Genomic DNA, 23,789 nt, shown 5'->3' on the forward strand with positions numbered 1-23,789 from the left:
CCCCCCAAAACTCTATATCTATTAAGCAGTCATTCTATATTTCCCATTCCCCCAGCCCATGGCAACCACTAATCTACTTCCTCTCTCTATGGATTTGCTTATTCCAGACATTTCACATAAATGGAATCAAACAATACGTGGCTTTTTGTGACTAGCTTATTTCACTTAGCACAGTGTTTTCAAGGTTCATTCCTTTTCATTGCCAAATAATATTCCTTTGTATAGACATAACACATTTTTTTAATCCATTCATCAGTTAACAGAAATTTAGGTTGTTTCCACTTTTTTATGAATAATGCTATGAACATTTGTGTAAAAGCTTTTGTGTGGAACTATGCTTTCAATTCTCTTAAATATATACTTAGGAGTAGAATTGCTGCCTCAGAAGATAATTATTCTACATTTAACTTTTAAGAAACTGCCAAACTTTTCCAAAGCGGCTGCGCCACTTTACGTTTCCACCAGCAATGTATTAAGGTAATTATTTTTAATTTTGAGAACACAGAAAGTCTAACTCTGTTTTGTTAATAAAATACTAATCAGAGTTATGGAGCAACAGAATTAAAAATATTTTTCAATATGGCAACAAACTTACTAACCTCTGATTAGAACTCAAAATAAAACATGAACATCATTTACATTTTAAAGATTTGCAGAACAGAAATATTCCAAAACCTGTTTCTGTGGTAATTTCCTCAGCATGTCATTTTAGGAAGAGGTGTCAAGTGTATCAGTCACTATTTACATCAACAGTCAATAAATCAATAAATACCAAGGTAATCTAAACATTTGCATTATGGATACAAGATTTAGGTCAATCTGCTACCATACTAAAAGACTTACATAGGATATAGGGTAGCCATACTGAACTGCTCTAGAGAGTTATCAAGAGATACAAAATCAGTCCCTAACAAAAGCTCCCTCAGTAAACTGAGGTACTACTGACATTTCAAGGCCTGCTTCTATGAAATTTTCTATCTCTAAAATAGTACATTGTAGGCATGAAGATTTCAGTCCACAGGGATGATGGAACAAAATTATTCTCATCAATTACACATTCTTATGGTGAACTATAAATATTTTCTGAACAGAAAGCAGAAATTTACTGCATGTATATTAAAAAGATTGTCAGAGACAAAGAAAAAGAGGATGCTGCACAAAGAAATAAACAATAGGAAGCATGCAACCTTCCCATGTCCCTTCTACTCTATAACATATATACTAACACAGTTGCTTAAGAAATCCATTTTTAAACCAGACCCAAGTACACTTCTTTCTACCAAATATTCAAAATCTTTCTAACTGTAAAACCCAGATTCTTAACTAAATCACAGAGCCCATAATACTCCTAAGTTAGAGACCAAATATTCTGTTACGCATTTCTTTCAGCATTTTTGCTGGCTTTCTCTCTCAACAAATCAGAGAATAAAATTTCCAAAAATAATATAAAAATAGCAAGCATATTTGTACCAAAATTATTCCACTACTGATTCTCACTATACCTATAACATTTCATTAAGAAAATAGTTAAGAACAACTGAGACTGTTATATCCATTACCTGAGACTTTTTGATTCACTAGCTAGATATTACCTAGGGATAAAAAGGAACAAACTCAACAAAAAGCCCAGGCTGTCAATAATTTCATGGAGGGGAGAAGAGAGATTCAGAATTTGTGATCTAGAACACAGACAGACTCTCAATTATGATAGTTATAAGAAACCTAAAAGTTTTTCTATTTCCACTACTTTTTAAATCCTTGATGTTCTTTCATATCCTTCAAAAGAGTAAGTTAACCTTCTGTAAGTACACCTCAGACTAAGGGAAACTTCCTATATTATATCCTGAAGTGACCTTTTCTAGCTTGGACAATTCTAACAATTAGACTCAGATGAAATTTTCCCTGAAATGTCTATGTATTAGTCCTATTCTATCTCTTCTAAATGATATTGGATATTACAATGTTTGAATATAACAGTTAATTTCTGTTCCCTAAGTTTCTCTCCTGCAACATTTAAATATTCTCCCTATGAAAATTATCATGGTTGCTTTCTTCTAAAAGGCCTCTAATCAGCATTTTTGTCCTTAAATATGGGCACTTGAGGAGTATGGGAGCCACGAAGAATAATGTGCAATCTTAAAAATTTTTTTCCTTTCCTCTCTTAGTAACTAATATGTAAGATCTCTACAGTGTACAAACACCATCTCCAATTTAATTGCTCAGTAAGTACAAGGGTACTTCAAAAAGTTCATGGGAGAAGAGAAAGAATCAGAGATCAGAAGGAGAAAGAGGACCTGGGCAGAAGATTAAGGAGGAACTCTCAATGAGAACATGGATGCCTGCAAATCAGGCTGCAAAGTAACTGTACAGCCCTTGTGGACAGTGAGCCCAGTGTGAGGAGCTGCTAGGAGCCCACATGACTGCATTTTTCCAGAAGGAAAGTACACACTGAGTCCTTGCAGCCCCTGTGGTCCCAGACTGCCACTGGATGTCAACATTTTGGGATAAGAGCCAGGGGAAGTCAGAGTCCCACAGACCCATCAGGTTCACCCATTCCGGCAGAGAGCATAGGGAGAAGGTGCCAGCCACGAGGATCCACTCCCACCTTCTTCTAGGGAGCTCAGAGCCCTGTCCGACCCAGCAACCCCATCCCCACAGTGAAGAGCGAGCAGGGAGTGCATCAGTTGTCTCGGATCCATTCCTACCTGATCCAGCAGGCTTGCCCACACCAGCAGAGAACATGCAGGGAGTATAAGGTCCACCTAGATTTATGCCCACCTTCCCTTTCCCCAGGAGCTCAGCATCCCACCTGATACAACAGGTCCACCCACCCCAGTGGAGAGCATGCAGGAGGTGTGCGGGCCACCTGTGTCTATGCCTACCTTTTTGGGGAGCTCAGAGTCCTGTCTGACCCAGCTAGCCTGTGTGCACCAGTAGAGAGTGTGCAGTGGGTATGCAGGCCACCTGGATCCATACCCTCCCTCCCCAAGAGCAAGAAGTCCTGCCAGACCCAGCAGAGAGGGTGCAGGGAGCAAGCTGTCACCTACTACAGTACTCACCGAGAACCAAACCTATGACACCCAACTTGACTATCAATATAGAACACTTCTACAGGTAAGAGATTCTCCCTTCAAAAACTACTCCAAAAATTAAAAGAAGCAACTACACCACCAGATGTCCAGGCATCAATGCAGAGATATGAAAAGTATGAGAAAACAGGGAAACATGACACCACCAAAAGAAGAAAATAATTCTCCAATACCAGACCCCAAAACACAGGAAATGGGGGAAATGCTTGAAGAGGAATCACCAACAGCGATCTTAAGAAAACTCAACATGATGCAAGAAAAAATAAATAGAAATTACAATGAAATAAAAAATAATAATAATCCAGGAAAACCATAAAAATGAACCAAACAAATCCTGGACCTGAAGAATTCATTCAACAATACACACACAGCAGAGCTTAACCAACAAGCTAGAACAAGCAGAAGAAGGAATTTCTGAACTGGAAGACAGGCTTTTTAAATTAACCCAGCTAAATTTAAAAAAAAAAAAAAAGAATTTTAAAAAATAAAGAAAGCCTACAAGATATATCGAACAACCTTAAGCATAGAAACATCTGTATTATGGGTGTACTGGAAAAAGAAGAAAAAGGAAAAGGCATTAAAAGCCTATTTAATGAAATAATAGATGAAAATGTCCCAAGTATTGGGAGAGATATGATCTCCCAGATCCAAGAAGCTCAAACATTGCCAAACAGATTCTACTCAAAAAGGTCCTCCCTGAGACACATTATAGTAAAATTGTCAAAAGTCAAAGACAAAGAAAGAATTCTAAAAACATCAAGAGAAAAGTATCAAGGCACTAAGGGTTTCCCCACCAGACTAACAGCAGGATTCTCAACAGAAACCTTACAGACCAGAAGAGAGTGGGATGATATATTCAAAGTGCTAAAAGAAAAAAACTGCCAGCCAAGAATATTATACCCAGCAAAGCTATCCTTCAGAAATGAAGGAGAAATATTATTTTTCCCAGATTAAAAAAAAAAAAAAACTGTGGGAATTCACTACCATGAGAAATCTTCAAGGGATGATTCAAAAGAGCAATAACATCTGGAATCAAAAGAGCAATAACTATCATCACAGATACATGAGAAAGAATAAAAACCACTAGTAGAGCAGATACACAAATGACAAAGAGAAAGAAAATGTACCTTATCACTACAAAGAAACACCAAACAACAAAGACAAACAATAAAAAGGAAAGAAAGGAACAATAGAAATATAAAACCATAAAAAATTAATAAAATGGCAGGAATAAGGCAGTATCTTTCAACAACAACCCTGAATGTAGATGGATTATATTTCTCACTTGAAAGATATAGACTAGCCAAATGGATTAAAAAACTAGACCCAACTATATGCTGCCTCCAAGAAACCCATTTCACCAATAAAGATACACATAGACTAATAGTGAAGGGATAGAAAAAGATATTCCATGAATATGCAAACCAAAAATGAGCAGGAATTGCCATACTTATATCAGATAAAATAGACTTCAAACCAAGAACTATAAAAAGAGATAATGAATGACATTATATAATGATAAAAATATCAATGCAGCAAGAAGATATAATAATCAAAAATATATATGCACCCAACATCAGAGCACCCAGATATATAAAGCAAATGTTACTGGATCTAAAGGGAGAGATAGGCCCCAATATATGGGTCTTTCTGTATATGTCTGCGTATGACTTGACAGACATATACAAAACATTTCATCCATCAACTGCAGAATCTATATTCTCATCAGCACACGGATCATTCTCCAGGACAGACCACATGTTAGGCCACAAATCAATTCTCAACAAATTTAAAAAGACTGAAATCCTAAAGTATCTCTTCAGACCACAATGAAATAAAACTAGAAATTAACAATGAACAAAACTTTGGAAAATACACAAATACACAGAAATTAAACAACATGCTCCTGAATGACCAATGGGTCAAAGAATAAAGCAAGGAATAAAAAAATTCCTTGAAACAAATGAAAATACAAGTACAACTTATCAAAACCTATGAGATATTGCAAAAGCAGTACTAAGAGGGAAGATTACTGCAATAAGTGCTTACATCAAAAAAACTTAAAGATCCCAAATAAACAACCTAATGTTACACATCAAGAAAGCAAGAACAATTCAACCCCCAAATTAGCAGACAGAAAGAAATAATAAAGATCAGAGAACTAAATGAAATAGAGACCCCAAAAATGATACAAAAGATCAATAAAACAAAAAGTTGGTTTCTTGAGAAGATAAACAAAAAAGACAAACCATTAGCTAGACTAACCAAGAAAAGACCCAAATATCAAAAATCAGAGCTGAAAAAGGAGACATTACAACTGATTCCACAGAAATACAAAGACTCATTAGAGACTATTATAAACAACTAAATGCCAACAAACTTGAAAATCTAGAGGAAATGGGTAAATTTCTGGACTTATACACCCTACCAAGACTGAACCAAGAAAACATGGAAAACTTGAACAGACCAATAACAAGTAACAAGATTAAATCAGTAGTCAACAGTGTCCCAACAAAGAAAAGCCCAGGACTGGATGGCTTCACTGCTGATTCTACCAAATGTTGAAAGAAGATTTAATGCCCATTCTTCTCAAAGTATTCTGAAAAATCAAAGCATTCTATGATACCCTGATACCAAAACCAAACAAAGACACAACAGGAAAAAAAAACTATAAGCTAATATCCTTGATGAACTTAGACACAAAAATTCTCAACAAATTACTAGCAAACAGAATCCAACATTATACATCATGATCAAGTGGGATTCAAGGCAGGGATGCAAGGATAGTTCAACATATGTAAAATAATACATTGGATGTGATATACCACATCAACAAAATGAAAGATAAAAACCAGAATGATCATCTCAATAGATGCAGAAAAAGCATTTGATAAAATTCAACCCCTTTATGATAAAAACTCTCAACAAATTGGGTATAGAAGGAAAATATCTCAATACAATAAAAGCTATATATGGCAAACCCACAGCTAACATCATCCTGAATGGGAAAAAGTTGAAAGCTTTTCCTCTAAGAACAGGAACAAGACAAGGATGCCCACTCTCAACACTCCTGTTTAACAAAGTACTGGAAGTACTAGCCAGAGCAATTAGACAAGAGAAAGGAATAAAGGGCATCCAAATTGAAAAAGAGGAAGTCAAATTGTCCCTGTTTGCAGATGACATAATCTTATATATAGGAAAAGACTCAACCAAAAAACTCTTAGGGCTGATAAACAAATTCAGTAAAGTTATAGGATGTAAAATCAGTATACAAAAATCAATTGTGTTTCTATACACTAACAACAAACTAGCAGAAAAAGAAATCAAGAAAGCAATCCCATTTACAATAGCTACCAAAAAATAAAATACTTAGGAATAAATCTAACAAAGGAGGTGAAAGATCTCTACAATGAAAACTACAAAACACTGACGAAACAAAGAGAACACAAAAAAATGAAAAGATATTCCATGCTCATGAATTGTAGAATTAATGTCCATACTACCCAAAGCAATCTACAGATTTAACCTGATCCCTATCAAACTACCAATGACATTCTTCACAAAAATAGAAAAAGCAATCCTAACATCATATGGAACAATAAAAGATCTCAAATAGCCAAAGCAATCCTGAGCAAAAAGAGAAAAGTGGGAGGCATTAAACTACCTGACTTCAAATTATACTACAAAGTTACAGTAACCAAAACAATCTGGTACTGGCATAAAAACAGACACTAGGACCAATGGAACAGAATAGAAAGCCCAGAAATAAACACACATGCTTAAGCCAATTGATCTTGGATAAAGGTGCTAAAAACATACACTGTGGAAAGGACAGCTTTGTCAATAAATGGTGCTGGGACACTAGACCTCTATCTCTCACTGTATACCAAAATCAACTCAAAATGGATTAAAGAATTAAATATAAGACCTGAAACTATAAAACCTCTAGAAGAAAACACAGAGGAAACACTCCAAGACACAGTACTAAGCAATGATTTTATGAATAAGACCCCAAAAGCATGGGCAATCAAACTAAAAATAAACAAATGGAATTTTATCAAACTAAAAGGTTTCTGCACAGCAAAGGAAACAATCAACAGAGCGAAGAGATAATCTACAGAATGGGAGAAAACATTTGTGAACTAGCATCTGACAAGGAGCTAATATCCAGAATATACAAGGAACCCAAAGAACTCAACAGTAAAAAAAACAAGTACCCCAATTAAAAAATGGGCAAAGGAGCTCTATAGACATTTCTCAAAAGAAGACATACAAATAGCCAATGGTTATTTGAAAAATTCTCACCATCACTAAACAACAAGGAAATGCAGATCAAAACCATACTGAGATACCATCTCATCCCAGGTAGACTGGCTATAAAAAGACAGAAAATAACAAATGCTGGTGAGTATGCAGAGAAAGGGGAACCCTTATACATTGTAGGTAGGACTGTAAATTAGTATAGCCATTATGCAAAACAGTAGGGAGGTTTCTCAAACAACTACAGATAGAACTACCATATGGCCCAGCATATGACCCTGCCACTATGTATCTACCCAAAGCAATGGAAAGCATCATGTCAAAGGGATACCTGACCACATGTTTATTGCAGCTCTCTTCACAACAGCCAAGATATGGAGCCCACCTAAATGTCCACTGACAGATTACTCAATAAGGAAAATGTGGTACATATACACAATGGAATACTATTCAGCCAGAAAAAAGGGTGAAATTCTGCCATTCATAGCAACACAGATGAGCTTGGAGAAAATTATGTTAAGTGAAATAAGCCAGGAACAGAAAGAGAAATACCACGTTTTCTCTCAGATGTGGGAGCTAAAAAAAAGAGAACAAAACAAAACAAACAAAAAATCAAATAAATAACAATAATAATAATAAACTAAACTGTGAAAAGGAGAAAGAAGAACTGTGGTTACTAGAGGTAAGAAAGGTGAGGGGGAAGGAGAGATAGTGAGAGACTAGTCAATGGACACAAAAGCATGGAGAGAGAGGAAAAATAAGCCCTACTGGTGCAAAATCAACCCAGAAATCTACAATCAATAATGATTTACTGCATGTAACCAAATGACTTGAAGAGAGGAGATCAAATGTGTATACCACAAAGAAATGATTAAGTTTTGCAAAGATGAATAAGCTGATTACCCTGAACAGATAAATACACAGTGTATACGTGTAATGAAATATAACTCTATACCCCATAAATATGTACAATCAATATGTTTCAATTTTTTTTAAAAAATGTTCATGGGAAGATTTGTATTTTCTTTTAATTTTATTTTTCCACAAATTTTTTAAAGTACACTTGTACTTAAATATCTATGATATCTTCCCTCTAATTTGGGAGTGACAGCATTTATGTAGTTTCTTACCTTCTCTATATCCAGAAGTTTATCTTGCATCTCCTTTAGGGCGCACTGAGACTCAGCTTCACTCAGTCGGGCTTGGACCAATTCCTTCTCTAGCTGTAGCACAAAATCTTCGTTGTAGTTGGAACTGCATTTATGCTAAAGGTTATTAGACATATACTGAAATCTCATGGAAGTATAAACATGTATACACAGTAAAAATAACACAATTACATAATACAGATATTAAGGGCAACTACGTAAAAGTTGCACCTACCCAATATTCCCAGCATATTTCCTCCAATTAACTTTCAAATGAGTAAAAATGCCCAGTTTTGATATCTATAAAGACAACTACAACTTTCGGCAACTAGTTATTACACTGGCCAAATCCAATTCATATACAATAAATCTCTCCTTTTATCTGTCCATCCATTCAGATACTAAGAATTTGTTCTGACTCTCCAGACCTGCACTGTACAATGAGGAGCAATTAGCCACATGTGGCTACTGAGCACTAGAAATGTAGCTAATTCAGATTGAAAGAGGCTGTAAGTATAAAATACAAACTGGATTTCGATGACTTAATATGAAATAAAAAAGTAAAACATCTCAATGATTTTTGTACTGATTACATGTTAACATAATATTTTGAATATTTTGAGGAAAACAAAAAATATTAATTTTACCTGCTTTTACTCCTTTTAACGTGGCTACTAGAAAACTTAAATTGCATATATGGTTCACCTTATATGGCTATTGGATAGCACTGTCATAGACTACAGAAGACAAGTACACATTTACTGAAATTTCTATTTTAATAAAATGGAAATAAAAACGAGGTACTGACAAAAGAATGATAAATAACATCTTGAATTCCAACAGAACAAAATTATATTTGCCTTTAGAAGTGTAGATGTCTTTAAAAGATATGCATTTAAAATAAATGATTTCTGGAAACAGAGAAAAAGCAGACGCTGTGCAAGGAAATTAACCACAGAAGCATGAAACCTTCCCATTTCCTTTCCTACTCTATAATGTGAATACCAATGTAGCCACTTAAGAAATCTTTTTTAAGTCAGTTCCCATACAAAAACTTTTGTACAAAAGCAAAAAAGATACCTAATTCATCTTTATAAAAGACGTCCTAAAATAAATTGTCTATTACTTTACACTTAACTCATGTAGTAAAGAAAAGGTGGCAACTAAAAATTTCAAAATAGAATCATAGAGAACAATCTCCTACTGAAATCAGCATAAATAAAGAATGGTTCTTTTTATTCTTTAATACATTAGGAACAAAATAAATGTCAAATTAAAACTCTATTAAAATGATTACATGCTTAATTAAAATATATGGTACTCTCCTGCCCTGGTTACCTAAAAAGATGTGCAAATGGAGACTTTTTAAGCAGTGCAGTGCACATTATTTCTCCTAGTAACACAATACTTCATACCATAAGTGCATCTGCAACAGGCATATCACCTCAGCAAATACTTACCTTATCAAATAGGGGGAAAGCACTCTTCTGTAATGACCACATTCAAACTGGAGGTGCCATAATTTGTTTAATGAGATCATAGTTATTTTATGGGTACTACTAGGATTTTTTGCCCTAAAGCCCTGGCAACTGTAGTTCAGTTTTGTTTACCAAGACTGTATATTAGGAGAGCTAGCTGGTTAGTTCAGTTGGTCAGTGGTGTTAATAACACCAAGGTCAGGGGTTCAGATCCCTATACTCACCAGCCGCCACACACACACACACAAAAAGACTATATTAGGAGATTCCCAAGAAAACGTCAAACTCAAACCACCTACATGAGAATGGAACCTTTGGTCTGGTATAAACCAACTAATCCAAGCAAGTACAAAAATCTTCAGTAATATTGGAAACAAATTGTTATCAATAAAACTTACAGAGCAGAAATGCTTTCATAACAAGATATTCTGGATAATACACATCTTATGCTTTTTATACACCAAAACATATTATTTTAGCCTTCTGACTTAAAATCATTCTAAATGTATTACGTAATGTCTTTGCCAATGACAGTCTATAGAACATAATTCTTAATACTTAGGTCATCATGATGATTATCAATTAATACACTCCAAATTATATACTGTCTGAGGAATACAGAGTATTTCTGGTGGTATAATAAATAAAACAAGTATCTGTACCTTTTTTAGGTTTCTGTATGTCTGGTATAATAGTTCTCACTTTCTCTTCCTCTGTTGTCATTTTCTGTAACTTTCAGTCTTAATTTTACCTTGGTTCTCTAGTCTTGGTGTTTAATCTTGACTTTATAGTCAGTCACCTGCTTCACTCTCTCTAGCAGTAATTCTTACCCTTTGCATCAGACTCTTTGGGAATCATATGAAGGCCACAGAACTCTTCCAAAAAAATTATACTCACAAAATTTTGTATATAGTTTCATACCTCCTTAATAGCTTCCATATACTAAGAATATATTAAGAATCTCTGCTCCTACAAGATACTCCCTTTACTTCCCTGGCTATTTTTATGATCATTAATTCTACGTAAGAGACCACACTAAATATCTAATACCAAGTATTGCCACTCTCAGAAGCTCTAGTTCCTGACTGACTGCTGGTCATTTCCACACAAATGTTCTATATTTAAATCAAACTTAACTCAAAGGTTGATGATCATCTTCCCCAAACCATTTCCTTTCCTTGGTTTCCTTATTTGCCACTGGCCTAAAATCCCTCACATGTTCCTTCCATGTTGCTGCCTGTCATGGAACAATAAGATTTTTTGCTGTACAATCTTTCCTTTGTCATTCTTTCCTTTTCAATTCCCACCATTACCCTAGTAACTGGTCTCTGCATTGCCATTTTGACCCTCCAATAATGCATTGTGTATGCTGGCTCCAGAGTTCCCAAAATACCACTTTCAATCATGTCATTCCTTAAATCAAAAACTAGTAATTATCCTCTAATGTTCGAGGGATAAGTTCTAAATTCCATAGTTTACATGTGTTATTTCTCCTTTTGTATTTTCCATTTGTTCCTAAACCCACTGCAATCTAGCTTTAGTCCTTATCTCTAGATAAAACTGCTGTAATCACTAACAATATCAATACTCAATAACAATATGGGTCTTTTATTCGGGTCTTTTGTTCTTAACTTCAATGGACAGTCTGTGACATTTAATACAACTAGCCACTCTTACTTAAAACTCTCTCTTCCCGTATATTTTGAGGCACTACTCCTTCATTGTTCTCCTTCCTATTTTCTCTGTCTCCTCTGCAAATTCTACTACTTCATATAGGTGTGTATGTGTGTATGTTTTTATGTATTTGTATGTGTGTATCAATCAGTAGTCCCCAGGGTTACATCACTGTGTATTCTCGCTCAACCTTTCCTTATTTCCCCTTATTTTATAGATTCATCCTACATGTTTTCACGTACTGTCTATATAGTCTGTATGCATATGCAGTATCAGATACTATCTATCAGACATTGTCTAGATAGACAATGGTTAAAATCATCAAGAAATAATCTATAAAACAGTAAAAAAGGAGATGGTAGAGGGAAAGAGAGATAAAGAGAGCAAGAGAGAGGGGCAGAGAAAATACAATGTTGAAACCCTGGGGACCACAGACATAGACAGATAGATATAGATAGAAAGAGACAGAAAGATAAGACAGACAGACAGTCATAGATAGAAAAGTCAGTATTTCCAATATTTCCAGCCCAGATCTTCCTACTAAGCTACAGATCCATATTTACAACTTCCAAATGGTTAACTCCATCTAGTTGGCCTCATATTCACCATGTCAAAACTGAACTCCCCATCTTTTCTTCATCTCATATTTACTATCCCACAAAAGACACCACCATCTAACAATTGACCAAGTCAAAACTGCTCCTCTATTTAACCTGTACCATTCAATCACAAAATCTTAGTAATTTTTCTTCCAGATATCTCATAAATTTGTCTGCTTCTCTCCATCTTCATTGTCATTATCTCTATTCATGCCCTCATCTCTTCCTTTGTAATCTCACATATATTCCCTCCTAACTGTTGTAGCATATCCTGTTGGTATTATTATTCAATATTTTATGTTCCTTCTCAGACTAAATTATAATGAATAGAAGGCATTTTTACAATTCTACCATCTTGATCGGGTAGGTGTTTTCTGACCCTACTGTTTGGAGCCTGAGGAAGTTTTGATCCCAGGCTTATTAATACAATAATAGATAATAGCTATTAGCCTTCTCCAATTATATCCATATCCATTTTTATTGGACAAAAAGTATTTTCATTAGAATGAATTCTTAATAGGTAAATTTTCCAAATAATTTTAAATTTATTGATTAGAGGTTTTATTGTTTGTTATTTGTTGCATTTCAAATTTGACTCAGTAGAATTTCTTCAACTGAATTTTCTTTTTTAAACATTATTTCCACCATTTCCAATTTTTCCTGTTCAACTTTTTGCAGATCAAAATTTGGACAGGAAGGTGATACTTCTGTCAAAGTTTGTCTATTACAAATTTTACCATGTCAATTTCAGCTCTTTGTACATTTTGGCTTTTATTATTATCAGTCTATGCCATTAGCCAAGCAAACTGGTAGACCTGTAATAATGGAATAATATTAACACTAATTCTAATAATGGCTACCATTTATTGAGCACTCAATATGTGCCAAGCATTGTTTTAGAGTATCAACTCAGTTAAGTCTCAATAACCCTCTATTATTATTACCTCTGTTATACAAAGGCCAAACTGTAGCACAGAGAGGTTAATAACTTGGCCAACGACAACCAACCCGTGAGTGGCAGAATTCACATCAAAATGGCAACATAAAAAGATGCTGCTGTGGACTACAACTGACCTGAAGCTTGCCACTATATTTTCACTTTTTAAAAATTCTCCACAGAAAAAATAGTTTTATAAAACATGTTTTAATGTTTATAACAACAAACATGTTGATAGCAGGTAACATCTACTGAGTGCTTACTATATGCCAGAGACATGCTACGTACTTTATATTCTCATTTAACCTTCACCACAACTACTACTTTACTAATAAAGAAAAAATAAGACTCAGCAAGGTCAAATAACAATTGATAGTGTTGTTAACTGGTATGGCTTATAGAATCCATGTTCCTAACTTTCAAGCCATAAGTGTTGAAATGAAGAGCTTAATGTATTGTTTTAAAATACACCATTCTAAGAATTGATGGTATAATATTTTTAAAAATCTAAGCTTCTAAAAAAGAAACTAAGCATCTAGGTCTCACATATTAGTCTTATAATGAATTTCTAGAAGAATGTATTTCATTTTCAAATTAGTAACTTGGACAGATACATTTGTTTTATCAAATGACAACTGCCACAATTATGATGGCTGATAGTCAGTAAGGGGCCATTTATTGAAAAGTCTATAAACAGTAAATAACTTGTCTACACTTACATCAAGTTAATTTCTGTCAGTGAATCTCCTAATGTTTCTGTGATACCAGCAATCTAATTCCAATGAAACTGACAGAATTTTTTCTTTTTTTTTTAGTAAACAGTTTGTTTTTCAATCCCATGTGCTTTTCTACTGTTGCAAAAGTTTAGAAAGGTAAAGATAAGTTAGAACGTCCTTAATAATCTTTTTTGCTTGTGTCTTGAGTTTTGTTTTTAAAAAACCTCATATTAAATGGTTGAAGGATGTATCAGTGATATAGGGAAATATAAATATTTCTATTTGGGGAAGTTTCTTGCGTTACTAAGTGAAAAAATTCACATTGGAAAAAAGACTCTACACAGATGGAGCAAATATTGCTTAAATTTAATTATACATTAAGCTCCTAACTAATTTCAAGATGTGACATTTTTATGTCCTTTTCAGGAATCCACACATTTCATGAAACACTGTACTTTTCTCTTCTGTAACATTTATTGCAACTCAAATTAAATAATTGAGTAATTTAATGTTTAAAATGTGCATCTCTATATATACTATACAAGCAATGCCAGGGACATTTTGGCTGATTCATCACTGTATTAGCAGAACCAAACTGAGCTTTTCATAGTACGTAAGCACACACTATGTGCTGAATGAATTAGATCGTTAACTCTTGGTTTAACAAAAATAAAACCTCTATACTTTATAACTTACATTAAACATGGAAAGTGGGAGTTCAATGCTGCAAAAAATAACCTACAAAATTGATGGTTAAACTATTTTTTATTCAAGTGCCCATTGATCAATCTTGAACTACTTTTCCAAAAAAAAAAAAAAAGATTTTATTTGTTCCCAAAACAAAATTTTTAAAATCTGGAAAAGAAACACGATTACACAAGGCAAGCACTGCAGAATAGGTTTCTATACCACAAAATCATAGCAGAAAAAAATAAAATAAAAAGTTGTATCTTTCTCTTCCTCAGCATATAACTCCGAAAAGATGTTTATAATCCTTACCACATGCTTTAAAACAGCATTAAAAAACAAAACAAAACAAAACAAAAGCCCTACCAATATGGATGTACTCAAGATCTAATATGCTGATTTGTTGAAAAATTAACACATCATTTTTTTTTTTTAATTTTATTTTCTCGATATACATTGTGGCGGATTATTGCTCCCCATCACCAAAACCTCCCACCCTTCTCCCTCCCCCATCCCCCCCAACAATGTCCTTTCTGTTTGCTTGTTGTATCAAATTCAAGTAATTGTGGTTGTTATATCTTCTTCCCCCACCCCGGTTTTGTGTGTGTGTGTGTGTGTGTGTGTGTGTGTGTGAATTTCTATATTAATTTTTAGCTCCCACCAATAAGTAAGAACACGTGGTATTTCTCTTTCTGTGCCTGACTTGTTTCACTTAATATAATTCTCTCGAGGTCCATCCATGTTGTTGCAAATGGCAGTATTTCATTCGTTTTTATAGCTGAGTAATATTCCATTGTGTAGATGTACCACATTTTCCGTATCCACTCATCTGATGATGGGCATTTGGGCTGGTTCCAACTCTTGGCTATTGTAAAGAGTGCTGCGATGAACATTGGGGAATAGGTATACCTTCGACTTGATGATTTCCATTCCTCTCGGTATATTCCCAACAGTGGGATAGCTGGGTCGTATGATAGATCTATCTGCAATTGTTTGAGGAACCTCCATACCATTTTCCATAGAGGCTGCACCATTTTGCAGTCCCACCAACAATGTATGAGAGTTCCTTTTACTCCGCAGCCTCGCCAGCATTTATCGTTCATAGTCTTTTGGATTTTAGCCATCCTAACTGGGGTTAGATGGTATCTCAGTGTGGTTTTGATTTGCATTTCCCGGATGCTGAGTGATGTTGAGCATTTTTTCATATGTCTGTTGGCCATTTGGATATCTTCCTTAGAGAAATGCCTACTTAGCTCTTTTGCCCATTTTTAAATTGGGTTCCTTGTTTTCTTCTTGTAAAGTTGTTTGAGTTCCTTATATATTCTGGATATTAATCCTTTGTCAGATGTATATTTTGCAAATATTTTCTCCCACTCTGTTGGTTGTCTTTTAACTATTTTAATTGTTTCTTTTGCTGTGCAGAAGCTTTTTAGTTTGATATAATCCCATTTGTTTATTTTTCCTTTGGTTGCCCGTGCTTTTGGGGTCGTATTCATGAAGTCTGTGTCCAGTCCTATTTCCTGAAGTGTTTCTCCTATGTTTTCTTTAAGAAGTTTTATTGTTTCAGGGTGTATATTTAAATCCTTAATCCATTTTGAGTTGATTTTAGTATACGGTGAGAGGTATGGATCTAGTTTCATTCTCCTGCATATGGATATCCAGTTATCCCAGCACCATTTGCTGAAGAAGCAGTCCCTTCGCCAGTGAATAGGCTTGGTGCCTTTGTCAAAGATCAGATGGCAGTAAGTGTGTGGGTTGATTTCTGGATTCTCTATTCTATTCCATTGGTCAGTGTGTCTGTTTTTATGCCAGTACCATACTGTTTTGGTTATTATAGCTTTGTAGTATAGCTTAAAGTCAGGTAGTGTTATGCCTCCAGCTTTATTTTTTTTGCTCAGCATTGCTTTGGCTATGCGTGGTCTTTTATTGTTCCATATAAATGTCTGAATAGTTTTTTCCATTTCTGAGAAAAATGTCTTTGGAATTTTGATGGGGATTGCACTGAATTTGTATATCACTTTGGGTAGTATGGGCATTTTCACTATGTTGATTCTTCCAATCCAAGAGCATGGGATATCTTTCCATCTTCTTGTATCCTCTCTAATTTCTCTCAGCAGTGGTTTGTAGTTCTCATTATAGAGATTTTTCACCTCCTTGGTTAACTCAATTCCTAAGTATTTTATTTTTTTGGTGGCTATTGTAAATGGGCAGGCTTTCTTGATTTCTCGTTCTGCATGTTCACTATTGGAGAAAAGAAATGCTACTGATTTTTGTGTGTTGATTTTGTATCCTGCTACTGTGCTGAAATCATTTATCAATTCCAGCAGTTTTTTTGTAGAGGTTTTAGGCTGTTCGATATATAGGATCATGTCATCTGCAAACAGGGACAGTTTGACTTCATCTTTTCCAATCTGGATGCCCTTTATTTCCTTCTCTTCTCTGATTGCTCTGGCTAGTACTTCCAACACTATGTTGAATAGGAGTGGTGAGAGTGGGCATCCTTGTCTAGTTCCTGTTCTTAAAGGAAAAGCTTTCAGCTTTTCCCCATTCAGGATGATATTGGCAGTGGGTTTGGCATATATGGCTTTAATTATGTTGAGATACTTTCCCTCTATACCTAACTTATAGAGGGTCTTTGTCATGAATGAGTGCTGAACTTTATCAAATGCTTTTTCAGCATCTATAGGGATGATCATATGGTCCTTGTGTTTGAGTTTATTAATATGGTGTATCACATTTATTGATTTGCGTATGTTGAACCAACCTTGCATCCCTGGGATGAATCCCACTTGATTGTGATGAATAATTTTTCGTATGTGTTGCTGTATTCTGTTTGCTAGTATTTTAGTGAGGATTTTTGCATCTATATTCATCAAGGATATCGGCCTGTCGTTTTCTTTTTTGGTTATATCTTTACCTGGTTTTGGTATCAGGATGATGTTTGCTTCATAGAATGAGTTTGGGAGGTTTGCGTCCGTTTCAATCTTTTGGAATAGTTTGTAAAGAATCGGTGTCAATTCCTCTTTTAATGTTTGGTCAAATTCTGCTGTGAATCCATCTGGTCCTGGGCTTTTCTTTGTTGGGAGCCTTCTGATAACAGCTTCAATCTCCTTTATTGTTATTGCTCTGTTCAAATTTTCTACGTCTTCATGGTTCAGTTTTGGGAGCTTGTGTGTGTCCAGAAATTTATCCATTTCCTCCAGATTTTCAAATTTGTTGGCGTATAGTTGTTTATAGTAGTCTCGGATGATTCCTTGTATTTCAGATGAGTCAGTTGTAATATCGCCTTTTTCATTTCTAATTTTTGTTATTTGAGTCTTCTCTCTTTTTTTTGTTAGCCATGCTAATGGTTTGTCAATTTTATTTATCTTTTCAAAAAACCAACTTTTTGATTCGTTGATCTTTTGAATTGTTTTTTGGGTTTCAATTTCTTTCAGTTCTGCTCTGATCTTAATTTCTTTCCGTCTGCTAACTTTAGGTTTGGATTGTTCTTGTTTTTCTAGTTCTTTAAGGTGAAGTGTTAGGTTGTTCACTTGCCATCTTTCCATTCTTCTGAAGTGAGCCTTTAATGCAATAAATTTCCCCCTCAATACTGCTTTTACAGTATCCCACAGGTTTTGGTATGATGTATCATTGTTTTCATTAGTTTCAATAAATTTTTTGATTTCCTGCTTGATTTCTTCTTGGACCCATATGTCATTAAGTAGAATGCTGTTTAATTTCCATGTGTTTGTATAGTTTCCAGAGTTTCGTTTGTTATTAATTTTTAGTTTTAATACATTGTGGTCTGAGAAGATACATGGGATAATTCCAACTTTTCTGAATTTATTGAGACTTGATTTGTGACCTAATATGTGATCTATCCTGCAGAATGATCCATGTGCTGATGAGAAGAATATTCTGAGGTTGTTGGATGGAATGTTCTGTAGATATCTGCCAATTCCAATTGGTCTAGAGTATTGTTTAGATCTTGTGTTTCTCTGCTGATTCTTTGCCTAGATGATCTGTCTAATATTGACAGTGGGGTGTTCAGGTCCCCTGCTATTATGGTATTAGTGTCTATTTCCTTCTTTAGGTCTAATAGAGTTTGTTTTATAAATCTGGCTGCTCCAACATTGGGTGCGTACATATTTATGATTGTTATGTCTTCTTGATGGATCAGTCCTTTTATCATTAAGTAGTGTCCCTCATTGTCTCTTTTTATGGTTTTTAGTTTAAAGTCTATTTTGTCAGATATAAGAATAGCTACTCCAGCTCGTTTTTCTTTTCTGTTTGCATGGTAAACCTTTTTCCATCCTTTCACTCTTAGTCTGTGTGAATCTTTATGGGTGAGGTGGGTCTCTTGTAGGCAGCGTATAGTTGGGTCCTCCTTTTTGATCCAGTCAGCCAGTCTGTGTCTTTTGATTGGGGAATTTAAGCCTTTTACATTAAGAGTTGTTATTGAAAGGTGTTGATTTATTCCTAGCATTTTATTGGTTGTTTGGTTGTCTTAGGTGTCTTTTGTTCCTTGCTTTCTGATTTACTGTTTGGTTTCTGTGTTTGTTGATTCCTTAGGTTGTAGATAGCATTTTTGTTTGCTTGTTTTCTCTTCATGAATGCCATCTTTATTATACTAGTGGGTATTGATTTTTCTTGGGTTTTTTATGGCAGTGGTAGTTATTTTTCAGGAACCAAACCCAGTACTCCCTTGAGGATTTCTTGTAAGGGTGGTCGTGTGGTAGTGAACTCCCGCAGTTTTTGTTTGTCTGAGAAATATACTATTTGCCCTTCATTTCGGAAGGATAGCCTTGCAGGGTAGAGTATTCTTGGCTGGCAATCTTTGTCTTTTAGTATTTTGAAAATATCATCCCATTCCTTTCTAGCTTTTAGGGTTTGTCATGAGAAGTCTGATGTTAGCCTGATTGCGGCTCCCTTATAGGTGATTTGATGCTTCTCTCTTGCAGCTTTTAAGATTCTCTCTTTGTCTCTGAGTTTTGCCAATTTGACTATGACATGTCTTGGAGAAGGCCTTTTTGGGTTGAATACGTTTGGAGATCGTTGAGCTTCCTGGATCTGAAGATCTGTGACTTTTCCTATACCTGGGAAGTTTTCTGCCACTATTTTGTTGAATATGTTTTCAATGGAATCTCCATTTTCCTCCCCTTCTGGAATACCCATGACTCGGATATTTGAGCACTTAAGGTTGTCTGATATCTCTCTCAGATTTTCTTCAATGTCCTTGATTCTTTTTTCTTTCTTTTTGTCTGCTTGTGTTATTTCAAACAGCCCATCTTCAAGTTCAGAGGTTCTCTCTTCAACTTTGACAAGCCTGCTGGTTAAACTCTCCGTTGTTTGTTTTATTTTGCTGAATAACTTCTTCAGTTCAGCAAGTTCTGCTACCTTTTTTTTCAGGACATTGATTTCTTTGTACATTTCCTCTTTCAGATCCTGTATACTTTTCCTCATTTCATCATGATGTCTAGCTGTGTTTTCTTGTATCTCATTCAGTTTCCTTAGAATTATCACTCGAAATTCCTTGTCAGTCATTTCAAGGGCTTCTTGTTCTATAGGATCTAGAGTTTGAGATTTATTAACTTTTGGTGGTGTACTTTCTTGATTTTTTGTATTTCTGGTATCTTTTTTTTTGATGTTTATTCATTGTGGCAGGGGGTTTCACAGTCCACCGGTTTGAGACTAATGACTAACTAGGATGTTGCTGTGGTTACCTATTTCGTATGGCTACCTCCGTGGCTGCTCAGTTGGCCTCTAGTGCCTTGTGTGTGTGGTTGCCTTGGGTCTTGGGCTTCTCCGGGGAGCCACCTCTCTGGTCAGGTTGGACTCTGCTGGGCTGGTGGATCACGTACCACAGGGTGTGTGATCGCTGTTGAGCTTTCACTTCCTGTGCAGGATTTCTCCCTGTTCCGTGTGCTCTGGCCCAGGCTGTTGGATCGTGCAGTGGCGACCCCACAGGGTGTGTGGTTTCTGTCAAGTCTCCGCCTCCCTGGCCACACGTCTCCCCACTCTGTGCACACTGTGCTGGGCTGCGGCGTGTTTTCTGCAACCCTCGTCTATCAGCTGGGCCTTCAAGACCCTGCTCGGCACCGCCTCGCCCAGGAAGTCTACCAGGTTTTTGCTAGGCACAGACGACCGGTCGCTCTGGGTGCCTTTGTAGCACTGTATAGATCTTTCTTGGGTCTTGTTCACCTTTGTATCCCCCCGGTATAAACCGAGTCTAGCGCCCGCCTGCAGCCAGCTCACCGGCAGGTTCAAGCGGACCTGTGAACTCTCCTACCACACTATTCCCAACCAGAACTTGGTTAGGCTTTTTTCCAAACTGGTGGCCACAGAGATGGTAACTGCCTCCCAGTAACAGGAAGTTTACTGGGGGCCGGGGTCCAGGGTGTGGTGGAGTGACAGTCGGCCCGCCCGTAGTTCCTTGCCCTCCCGACACTGGCCAGGGACGCCCCACGCCACCAACCCGCCAGAGAACCGCGGAGGGAGTGGGAGGGGAGGCCGGCCCGCAGGCTCCGGGAAGCCCCGCGCCGGGCCAAGCATGTGGGAAGGCTCAGTGAGGGCCGAGCCAGGCGGAGCTGCCAGCACCTGGGAAAATGGAGGCAGCCCCGGGGCGGTGAGTGGCCCCCCAAACAGGGCTGGTCCAGGGGTCACTCACAGGGCTGTGCCAGGTCGGGCGCTCACTCTCTGCCTCTGGTTTGCCGCCTTCCCCATTCTCAGCTGCTGCTGCCTCCGGCTGTTCAGTCGCGGCGCGGTCGCGGCGCGGCTCGAGCGCTCCCAGGAATCTTCTTTAATGCCGGCCTGAAACCTCGAATCCTGAATAGGGCAGCTGGCCACCTTCAGCGCGGCCCCGGCCTCCGGGATCCTGTCTGCATCCACAGCAGCCCTGGCGCCGTGTTCCCTGTTTCGAGACTCGCTTTTGCAGCTAAGAAACAGTTGTTTTCCTGCTCCACACTTCAAAGCTGTTGTCTGTAAGTGAGGCAGTCTCTCCTGCCGGGGGCAAAGTGGCAGTCACCCCTCACGACCGGCCACCAGCAGCGGTCCTCCCTTAAGAGATGGCAAGAGGAAGGTCCACAAGTTTCCCAGCTGCCTGAGGCCCAGTGGCCGCCTTTTCCACCTCAGCTACTCCGCGCCAACCGCCACAGCCACCGCCATCTTGAAACGCCCCTCAATGTATGTTCTAATTTCCTTTTAGACTCCCCTTTAATGCATGAGTAAAATGTATTGTTTAATTTCCAAATATCTGGGGATTTTCCAGACATCTATTATTAATTTCTAACTAAATGCTGCTAGAGTCAAAGAAGATACTTTGTATGGTATCAATTCTTTTAAATTTGTTAAAAGTTCATCTTACGGCCCAGAATACATTCTATCTTCATAAATGTCCTATCTATACTTGAAAGGAATATGTATTCTGCTGTTATAATGTACAGTGTTCCATAAATACCTGTTAGGTCAAGCTGGTTAATTGTTCAGGTCTTCTATATCAATACTGACTTGCCACCTACTTGCTTCATCAATTACTGAGACGGGTGTTGAAGACGCCAACTGTACTGTGGATGTGTTCACTCCACCTTTCAGTTCTACCAGTTCAGCGATATGCTCCTCTGTTGTTAGGAGCTTACATGTTAGGAGACATACACTCCTAAATACATATAATCCTAAATAAGATTTTTATCTCTTCTTGAATTGACTCTACTGTTATCATAGATAGTCCTCTTTATTCCTGGTACTTTTCTTGTTCTGAAATATACTTTGTCTGATATTAATATAGACACTCCAGCTTTCTTTTGCTTAGGTTAGCATATTATATCTTTTCTATCCTTTAATTTTTTTTTCCCAGTTGTAATTAGCATATTGTGTCCAACAGTTAGAGGCAAACCACCTTGATCCTTCACTTCTGGAAATTCACTGTAGGGGAAGAGTCACTTACTAGCTATCAAGCTATAAAATTTCCAATAACCATATTAGCTATCTACTTGGCCTCTTTTATTTCTAAACTTTCCACCTGAGGCCACTTCACCTCTACCTACAGGCTCAGATTCACTGAGATTCTGGGACTAAACTTATTCCTAAGTAGGGGAACATAAAGAACTCTGTCTGCTCTACTCTGGCATGTTAAATAGAGCTGGCCTATCCAAATATCACATCCCCAAATCATATAAAATTATAGTCATGAGTAATAGCCCTGATAATCACCACTTGTCCAAGTTGCTCTCCCATTAGTCTTCTAACCACTGATACTCCAAATTCTTGTCTCCTCTATTTCTTAATCACCTTGCCTTTGGGTTATAGTTCTATAGGCCACTGGTCTGACAACCTGTTGCAATTCACTTCTCTAGCTGCCACCCCTCACCCGTTCTGCTTCACTTCACATTGCATTCCCTCTTTAGTAGCAATGCGACCACAACTCTGATGAAGAAATGCCCAACTCCAGCACTGAGGGACTCTCCTAATCTTCCCAGGCTCCTCCTACACTCCAGATCACTTGCTTCTGGTTCTAACCTTTCCCCAAAGGATTCTAGAAGTGGAATTTTATATGTTCTCCCAAAAGTTCATCTTTTACCATGATCACTCAAGTTAAATGTGTCACGTTTCTTGGAGCATTACACCTTCGTTTCTTTAGTCTTTTTTTTTTTTTAAACAACTTATTGAAGCAAAATTCAAATAACCATTTTAAAGTAAACAATTCAGTGGCATTTAGTACATACATTCAGAATGTTGTGCAACCACCAACTCTATCTAGTTCCAAATCATTTCCATCACTTCAAAGTAAAACCCCTTACCTATTAAGCAATTTCTCTCCCCTTCCCTTTGAAAGTTTGGTAGAATTCAGCAGTGAAGGCATCCGGTCCTGGGCTTTTCTTTGTTGCGAGACTGTTGATTATGGATTTAATCGTGTTACTTGACAATGGTTTGTTCAAGTTTTCTATGTCATTTTGGTTCAGTCTTAGCATAGTGTATGTGTCAAGAAATTTATCCATTTCCTCTAGATTTTCAAATTTGTTGGCAACTACCAATCTGTGTCCTGTTCTCTATGGATTTATCTATTCTGAATATTTTATGTAAATAGAATCACAATATATGATCTTTTATGTCCAACTTCTTTCATTTAGCTTAAGGTTTTGGAGGTTCATCTGCATTATAGCATACAGAGCATGTATTAGTACTTTGTTCCATTTTATGGCTGAATAATATTTCATTGCATGT

The 23,789-nt window shown here is 36.7% G+C and overlaps 1 protein-coding gene across 6 annotated transcripts in view; it reads right to left on the reverse strand.

Moving 5' to 3' along the window:
• The window catches only part of EVI5 (ecotropic viral integration site 5), a 233,956-nt gene that overhangs the window by 111,016 nt on the left and 99,151 nt on the right, over positions 1 to 23,789 (reverse strand). For 5 of the 6 annotated variants that reach the window (XM_063103863.1, XM_063103862.1, XM_063103860.1 and 2 more), the window contains one exon: positions 8,480 to 8,614. In XM_063103863.1, the coding sequence (XP_062959933.1) occupies positions 8,480 to 8,614 (135 nt within the window). The remainder of the gene's footprint in view (positions 1 to 8,479; positions 8,615 to 23,789) is intronic. The other variant, XM_063103859.1, reaches the window with a different exon arrangement.

This window comes from Cynocephalus volans, chromosome 8 (assembly GCF_027409185.1).
Source record: "Cynocephalus volans isolate mCynVol1 chromosome 8, mCynVol1.pri, whole genome shotgun sequence".
NCBI lineage: Eukaryota > Metazoa > Chordata > Mammalia > Dermoptera > Cynocephalidae > Cynocephalus > Cynocephalus volans.